Raw genomic sequence first — 9518 nt, 5'->3', positions numbered from 1 at the left:
ATATGGAGCAACAAAAGCAGAAATCTCCAAGAATTTTGCCAATTTAAGGCCTGAAAGTTAAAATTTAAGTCAGGAAATTTCTAGTGGGTTCTGGTGAAGATTATGTCCAGAAGAAGGAATGATATTATCAAGGTGTGCAAAAATTCTGCAAAATATGTAATTTTAAGTGAAATTAAATATATTTAGCTGGTTGTCTTTTTTATTTTTAATTTTTTAATATTTTTATACCCACCATCAAAAAATATGGGGGGTATATTGATTTTGTTATTCCGTTTGTAACACATCGAAATATTGGTCATAGACCCACAAAAGTATATATATTCTGGGTCCTCATTAAATTCTAAGACGATCTGGCCATGTCTGTCCGGCTGTTGAAAGCACGATAGAGTCCGAATGGAAAGAGCTAGTGTTGAAATTTCACATAAATATTTCTTATAAGTAAGGTTTGTTTGGTATTGAAAATGGGCAATATCGGTCCACGTTTTCGGATAGCCCCCATACAAGTGGCCCCTCGAAAAGTAGCTTTAACAGCCATAACTTGTTTAAAGTTTCTTGTGATCCAAAATCACTATGCTATGAGGATCGGGTCATAATTGACCCTACCCCCCATATATGGTCCCCTTCAGAAAATGACTTTAACGCTCATTACTAGCTTAAAAATACTAGTATATAGATGAAATTCGACATAAGTAAGTTTCACACGAGTCAAAATCTATCTAAAAAATGTTATGTTGATCGGTCCATGATTGACCCTACCCCCCATATAAGGTCCCCCTCAGAAAATGACTGCAACGCTCATTAATGGCTTAAAAATACGAGAGTAGCGATGAAATTCGACACAAATAAATTTAATACGAACCAATTTCTGATTTTATGAGGATCGACCCATAATTGACCCTACCCCCCTATATAAGGTCCCCTTCAGAAAATTACTTTAACGCTCATAACTGGCCTAAAAATACGAGTATATAGATGAAATTCGACAAAGTAAGTTTCATTCGAGTCAAACGAGGTTTGATGGTGGGTATATAAGATTCGGCATGGCCGAATATAACACTATTACTTGTTTTTTTTTTATTTTGTGCTAAATGTATATCCAGATATTTTTGGGGGTAAATTTACTTTGGAAAGAAAAAAACCTATATGAAACAAATTAGTGGAACAAAATGAAATGTGTCGTGATCCTCGAAGGACATGTGTTGCGCATAAAAAAGAATTTATTAAAAAAGTTACGAACTAAAAGAAATGTTTGATGTTATAGTTACCATATATCTTGTGTGCTAACCTATATGTATATTTATGTATGTATGTATATTTTACAATTTTACAAATTATAACGATAACGAGTTCACATTTTTTGATATTTTCTAAATCGAATTCATATATTTTTACTCGCATTAAAACCGATTAAACAAACCTAGTGGAAAGTAAATTGAATATAATATTAAATTAAACTATATAAGTTCAATTAACTAGGATAAGTTTAATTATGAACCAAGTTCTCCCGAATTTAAATGAAATATATATATTTTTTTTTGAATTCTGCAATAATTCTATCATAATGGAATGATTTATTAGCAATAAACAGATTTTATGTAAGAGAGCAAAGAATAATAAGAAGTTGGACTATGACATTGTTTTACAACAATAACATTTCCTTCTCTTCACAGACGAGTTCTGTGTAAATTCAACACACTTGTGAGAACTCAATTCTCTCACAATACTTCAAAACTTTTTCGCGAAAATACCGGGATAATAGGACTTGAAAGACGTTTTTTCACAAACACATAACTATTTTTTAATTTTTTATACAATTTTATCGCATTTAACAATCCGAAATATTTTTATTTTTCACAAACTAAAAAAATATTTTTTTAATTTTTTTGACAATTAATTTTTGTGTGTTGAAATTAAAATTGACAAAACAAAGTTGTATATTTTGGTATTGAAAATGAAAAAATTATTTAAAATAAACTTATTTTTTTGCAAAAAAAAAAAGAGATTTTAAGTCCGAAAAATAAAATGAAAGTGGTTGGAGCCCCAATACTAATACAAAAATTCTACCAATACATACTTAGAGTTAGGTACCGAATGACAACTCCTTTACGTACCAACTGACGAGCCCCAATTTCTTTATATTCTTTGTAAGAGAGTTTATAGGGGGGAACTCTACTTATAAAATTTTGCTTCATAAATGTAGGTTTCGGTTCCTAAAAAAACTCGATTTTCATCATTACAACGACATTTTAAAGCCAACTTTGCGCTTTAAAGCTATTTTCTAAAGGGTGAATTATGCTTTGATCCCACAAAACTTGTTCATGCCGAATTTCATCGCTATACTGTTATTATTTAGTCCGTAAAGATCGTTGAAACCTAAACAATGAGCGTTAAAATCATTTTCTGCTGGGCATCTATGGGAGGCCGGGCCAATTATTGACCGATTTTCATAAAATTTTGCAAAATTATTTTCGTTACGATAGCACTTGTTTATATCGAATTTCATATATGTATGGGCGTTTTCGTGTCAAGTGAAACAACTTTTTAAATCGATGTATTCTGATTTGTATGAAATTTGCACCAAGGTTAGTACTATTGGATAGTAGGCCAGACACATTTTCAGCTCTATCGGTTAAGAACTGTCGGACTTAGATTGGGTCAAAGTTGGACATTTTGGTCATACAGGGTTTTATTCAAATGAATGTAACTTTTCACCTATTGGTCCTAGCAAAAATTGTGGAACTAATATACATTGGGTATAACTCTCCAATTTTGACAAAAATTTTACCACTTATAGGCCTTTTAATTCTATGATTTATGATATATGTCTTTTGATCAACAAATGTATAGTTATGGAGTTATAGACCTTCGAAGTTAAATATATATATTATCAATATCTTCCCTATTTAAGAACCCATATATATATCATTAGAAACATTAGGACAATATATATATCATTAGAAAGAGCTCTGAAATACCTTTTCAACGATATATAATATGATCCTTTTTATTAACCCTTTGAGGACCAATTCCATAAAAAGTATTTTTTATATAGAGTTTTTTGACAAAAATGCCGTTATTTCGTAAATCCATCGATATAACGTTACTGATATATATTGGAAAAATTGCAGAAGAGATTTCAAGCTTTCATCTGATGTATGGATATATACTAATATCTTAATAAGTACAGACGATATTGTAGTTGGAATAAGGTAAAGTACCTAAAATTAATGTTTTTTTTTTTTAATATACATAAAGTATTGAAAATTACATCAAAATACCTTTCCAACGATATATAATAGAAGATAATTTATTAGCCTATTGAGAAGGATTAATACAAACTGTGCTTTTTATATTAACCTTTGTTAATAAAAGTTCTGTTATATCAAAAATTCATTCATAAGAAGGTGCCGATTTATGTATATTGAGTAAATTGCGATTTTTCTGAGTAAATATTCGGAAATGGGTATGTAGCGCCGGACCCGAACAATTTTTTTAAATTTTTTGGGTAATGAAATGTTGTATTTGTAAACCCCAAAAACAAATACAAAATTTTGTGGGTAAACATTCGAAAATTGGATGGTAGCGCCGTAGGCGAAAAATTATTTAAGAATTTTTTTGTCACAGTCTCTCTTTACTATTTTTAAACTTCAATATCATCCCCATTTATTAAGATATTAGCACATATCTATGCATCAAATGAAAGCTTGAAATCTTTTCTACAATTTTTCGATATTTATCGGTACCATTATATCGATGGATTTATGAAATAACGACACTTTCATCAAAAAACTCTATATAAAAAATTCTTTTTGTGAAATTTGTACTCAAAGGGTTAATAAATGTCATATTATATATCTTTGAAAAGGTATTTCAAAGCTCTTTCTAGAAATTACCGCTAAAATAGGAATAGTCTGCCTTTAGAGTTGCGAGTTTTCATACACTCTAATAATGTTTTCAAAGTGAAACTTTTGGAATATTTTTCAATCTCTTTGTGATCCCTTTAAATGATGTTGTTCTGGAGAACTTTAACATCCATGTAAACATTTTGGGTAATAAATTGGGGGACTACCAATGAGGGGAGCGGAACCTCCCATATGAATTAAATACAAAAATTAGTTTTTCTGCGAAACTAATAGAACTAAATTCTTCAAATTTTGCACGAAGAACTTTAATATTCATCTGAACATTTTGGAAGAAAAAGGGCGGACTTTCATGTGGGGGGCTTGGAACTCCCATATGAATTAAATAGAAATATTCGTATATCTGAGAAACTATTAGAGCTAGAATCTTCAAATTTTACTGAAGAACATTTAGAGAAATTGCAATAATTTGCGTGGAATCTCCCATATGTAACAAATTGTATATCTGGAAAACCATTGTAGTTAGAATCATCAAAATCGTTAAGCTATTTATATTGCTTTTATGGTAGCACAAATAAAATATCTTTATTTTTACGTTATTGATAATTTTCTTAATGCAAAATTTTTTAGAAACTGATTTTCTGCAAGATGTTTTATATGGTGGATAGGGTTAAATATCGGCAGATACTCGTAAAACTTGGAGAAAGGATTTGTTTCTAATTTTTAAGAATTTTTTATTCATCCCTGCATAATTTCTCACACAACTTTTGAGCTTGCTCTGTTTTGTTGTTATAAACAATATATTTGCTTCCAAAATCCCACTTTCTGATCTCTCGGATTCCGTTTTTATTTAAAATCGTTGAAAATTTAAAAACTAAACGTATTTGAAAACTTAGCCGGCTTACAGTCGATTTTAAGCCGCCGCCGACATATTTAGTGACAGTCGCTGCCGCCGTTAATATTTGTCGGCGCAGGGCTCTTCCAAGTACGTAGTAATTTTGTTTATTATTATGTATTCAATTCATTTTGTTAAATCTTTTTCGGTGTTTTCACATTTCCCAGTAACGAAAAGGGAATTCAAATTTCTAAATTAATTGTACAAATCTGATGGCTAAGACCAGCGGAACTGAAAACTACTACGACATTTTAAATGTTCGCAGTGATTGCACCGATAAAGAGATAAAAACTGCCTATGTACAGCTCTCGAAAAAGGTAAGTCATAGGGAACTAATAACATATATTTAAGCATTATTCAACAGTTTTGAATCATTTTTAGTTTCATCCTGATGTTAAAGGAGTGAAAACAGATCCTCAGCAAACAGCACAATTTTTGAAAATCGCAGAGGCATATCAAACACTCAGCAAACCGAAGTTACGTGTTGAATATGATCAAAACTTGCAAGCTGTTCAATCTATGAGAGTTTATGAGACAAGCAGTTCTGCAAAAACTGAATTTCATAGGTGTGTTTAAGATCAGATAATTATTATATTAGACTTTTACTTATCTACAATAACTATTTCTAGGCCCTGGGAAATTAAACCAGACTATGACCCAAATCCTGGCCCGTATTATGGTATTAAAGGTCTAAACAGGACAACAAATTCCAGAGTAGCTTTAGTGCTTATAGTTTTGGGAATATTTGGTGGAGTATTTGGTATAGCTTCCGTTAGGTAAGTTCATGCATACAAATTAACAAAATTATATGTACAATGTATATAGTAGGTATATAGTAAATAATTTACTTTTTCTTAATATTTGTGGCATACTTTTAGGCAGTCTTTCGCTAGGAATCAAAAAAGTTTGGACGAAGTGTCGGCCAAAGCGAATGAACATCATCAGAAAATTCGTTCTGATGTGGAGAAATACAGTAAGGATGAACAACTTCGTCGTGTTATTGATCGTATAGCCGCCAATCAAGTTGAGAGATAGAATTCTATATTCCAATCTCGAATACTTGATAGAGTAATTGAACTTCTATGAATATTTACATATAAAATCTGTAGTGACAATTTTTCATAGTCAAGTGGATATATTTTTGGAAATCTTATTTTTTTAACAACCAATAATAACAAAATATTTTAATTTAATTTTTAACCGCTTTTGTGATTTATTATTACAATTAAAATTGTATTAACTTCTTATTTTACTTTTTTTTTATTAAAAAAACTTTTCTGTTTTTAAAGAGTGATAATTTACATAAATTTGTTTATTATTAGGAATTCCTTTCCTAACAAAAGTGCAATTAGTTTTGTAATTTGTTCTTCCAGAAAAGAACTTAAACCGCCTTTATTTTTTAACCGTCTTGTCTATACCCGAGCAAAATTACGTACATTAATACCCAACATACCCGGGTATGTCATACAATTTATATGGCTATTTCATCTTTTTATACATTTCTAGTATATAATTCAGATAATTATTAAAACTAATTTAATAAAACGTCTGTAAATATAAATTAAATAGTTTTTGATCATAAACCATTAAATTTTAGCAATTTCTTTTAAAGTTTCTTATTGCTTTCCTATTAACAAAAATATCATCTGCAAAAAACCTAAAGAAAAACGCCTTCATAACGTATAATGTACATTATGCAGAATTTGACTTTGTAAAATTTTGACTTCAAGAAGCTTTTACTCGGTGACCGGGAAAGGTAATTGAACAAAACTTTTTATATATTATTTGTTAAGGTGTATAAAATCGATTAGCATTAATGAAAATAAATATTTTTGTTTATATGAGAATAAAATTATTATAATCAGCATAATTTTACTTTACTAAGTCATATACAATAAAAAAAAATTAATTCATCAAATTCGGCCCATATTTGTTAATGTTACAGGGTCCACAAATATATCACATTCAAATTAATGAATAAAGACACATGACTCTGTATTTGGAACTAAATTTGTTGTTTAGTTAATTTTTTTTTCATAAGATACAAGAATATATATAATGCAAATAATAAAACATAAAATTTATTATGAAACTTAATTTTTGTCCGATAACTGACATAATTTGTAGTGTCCGACCGAACATTCGGGTTCGGAGTTCGGTAAAAAGTGAGGTTCGATCAATGTTCGGTGTTCGGCGAAATTTTGACCGAACGCCGAACTTTTTATAAAATGTTTTTTTTTATCATATTTTAATATCATCAAAAAGTTTTAAAAATGCTGAAAATCTGTTTACAGAAGTTATCATACATCCTGGCTGTACAATAAATTTCGTATATACATAGGTACAAAACGCCTTTTTAACCGTTCGTTTTTTCGGCTGATTTGAAAAACTGTTAACCAGAAACTGATTAAAAAGCTAAGAAAAGTGAAACATTTAATTTGAATTATCTAGTCTCGATTATAAATCTTTGATTTCATTTGTAACATCGAAATTTTCTAGGTTCTTATTTTCAAACGATCTAGACATGTTTGTCAGTCAGTCAGTCTGTCAGTCTCTTGAAAGAACGATAGGACCTAAACTATTGCAGTTTGATTGGTATTCAAAATGGACAAAATCGGTTTACATTTGGACATGGCCTCCATATAATGTTCGCTTTAGAAAATTACTAACGTTGATAACATGCTTAAAATTGCTAGTATTTTTATGAAATTATACTTAAATTTTTTATGAACCAAAATTTCATATAAATTGGCAAATTGAAATTTGAGAATTGTGTTAAGTATTGTATATATATTTTTTATTTTTTTTAAAAACTTATTTTACTGATTCGATACAATTCAATTTGATTTCGATACATATTTAAAACGAAATTTTGATAAATAAAATACAAAAATTTCATGATGAAATATTTTGACGGTATTTAATCATATGATATTTTAAAATTGTTACTATAACGATAATATGTTTAGACTACAATCATAATTTTAATCATAATATGTTGCTCTTAGAACATGGTTATCACAACCATGTTTTTCTCAGCGTGCTCTTACAGATAATTATATCATTGTCAATAAATCGTTTAAAAACCAAAAATAAAAAAGTATTATTTTTCATTTAAAAAAAGTTCGTGTTCACCGAACTTTGAAAACCGAACAAAGTTCGGGTTCGGTCGAACTTGCAAATTTAGCGAAGTTCGGGTTCGGTGTTCGGTACCGAACGAAATTTTGAGTTCGGTCGGACTCTAATAATTTGTATACATACCCAGGTATGTTGGGTAAATAGGTGAAAATAGAAAATCGGTCATCGGTTTAATATATATATATATATATATAGCACTATATATCCCGGACAATCTAACCATATCCGTCTGTATCTTAAAAGGATCTAGAAGACTAACATTTTTCACAAATATTTTTTTATTCGTGCAGGTTGTTTGGTATTGAAAAGGGCTATCGGTCAACGATTTTACCTATACTCCCGCCCATAATACATAAAAAACAGTCATAACTGGATTAAAAATACCAGTATAGCAATGAAATTCTACAAAAACAATGTTTTACCGGACTACTCTGGGCAAGAAATTCATTTTTTTGGCCATAATTAGGGCAGTGGATCCACATAATAAATAAATATTACATATAAGGTTTCGCAAGAAAAAATTCAAAATGGCGGTTAAAAATTCCTAAAATGTACTTAATGGAATTTTTAAAGATTGTGGAAGAAAATATTAAAAATTTAAAATAGAGAATTCAAAATGGCGGTCAACATTTTTAAAAATTGACTTACTGGAATATCTAATGAACACGTATTGTAGACCTTTTTATCATTGATAATAAATGCGAATTCAGATTTTTTAAATTGAATATAATAAATACATTATGGCGGATCAAACATACCCAAAATAATTGTTAAGCAGTGTATCTACTTAGTAAATAAATATCGCATACATATAAGATTTTCGGGGACGCTAATTTTGTTAGAAAAAATTAAAAATGGCGGATTCAAAATATCGGACAACATTTTTAAAATTGACTAAATAGAATTTTTAATGAACATGTGTTGTAAATCCATGGTCACTGATTACAAATTCGAATGCAGATTTTCAAAATTCAATGAACTAAACTCAAGATGGCGCATCAAACATAACCAAAAATTAAATATTTGTTTTTTAGCAATATTTAAGATCAATAATTTTAAAAACTTAAAATTTTGATTTACTAAATGTTGCAATTTTAAATAAATATATTTTGTGGGTTAATGGCGGTCGCTAATCAGAAATATAAAGTAAATTTTAAGTACTGATTAAAACAGATTAAAGTATACCAATCGACTTAAACCCATGTAAACCTTGTAATCAAAGATAATTCAATTCAATTTGATACATGATCTTCTATTACAACTGAACCCCCGAATAGGGCTTGTAAACCTTGAATTTAAACTACAGGTTGCAATTTTGAAGATAATTCAATGAAATTTGACACATGATTGAAAATGGTTAACATTGGTCCATTATTTCAGCTAGCCGCCATACAACTGAACACCCCGAATATGGGTCTTAAGCTCATAATTATCAAGTTCTAAACTAGCCTTGATGACCCTGGTGAATTTTATAATGATAGGGCCTCATTTGACCCTAGCCCCTATACAAAACCCCCTTCAAATTTTGACTTAAGTATCCACAATATTATTCAACAATAAATGGCTTAAGTGTATCTGAGGCACTTAAATGCTTTATTATGAAAACTAAACCACATTTTATAATT

At 29.5% G+C, this 9518-nt stretch overlaps 1 protein-coding gene across 1 annotated transcript; it reads left to right on the top strand.

Annotated features, from left to right (window-relative positions):
- The first annotated feature begins 4820 nt into the window (after positions 1 to 4820).
- LOC119616239 (dnaJ-like protein 60) lies at positions 4821 to 5948 on the top strand. Its single transcript, XM_037972566.1, has 4 exons — positions 4821 to 5072; positions 5137 to 5321; positions 5385 to 5531; positions 5634 to 5948. The coding sequence occupies exons 1-4, from the start codon at positions 4968 to 4970 to the stop codon at positions 5788 to 5790; spliced, it is 594 nt and encodes a 197-aa protein (XP_037828494.1). The 5' UTR covers positions 4821 to 4967; the 3' UTR covers positions 5791 to 5948.
- The last annotated feature ends 3570 nt before the right edge of the window (positions 5949 to 9518 follow it).

The sequence above is a fragment of the Lucilia sericata genome, unplaced genomic scaffold (assembly GCF_015586225.1).
Source record: "Lucilia sericata isolate MDLA Ls3-8-SP2 unplaced genomic scaffold, ASM1558622v1 Contig000062F_arrow, whole genome shotgun sequence".
NCBI lineage: Eukaryota > Metazoa > Arthropoda > Insecta > Diptera > Calliphoridae > Lucilia > Lucilia sericata.
The sequence above is the reverse complement of the archived record's forward strand: the minus strand, read 5'-3'. Positions and strand labels throughout refer to the sequence as shown.

What these genes read in the sequence shown, in the direction of transcription:
- LOC119616239 (XM_037972566.1), top strand. Translation starts at nt 4,968, where the DNA reads ATGGCTAAGACCAGCGGAACTGAAAACTACTACGACATTTTAAATGTT. An exon ending in ATGTACAGCTCTCGAAAAAG is followed by an intron (nt 5,073 to 5,136) that starts GTAAGTCATAGG and finishes AATCATTTTTAG; the next exon opens with TTTCATCCTGATGTTAAAGG. An exon ending in TTTGGTATAGCTTCCGTTAG is followed by an intron (nt 5,532 to 5,633) that starts GTAAGTTCATGC and finishes GCATACTTTTAG; the next exon opens with GCAGTCTTTCGCTAGGAATC.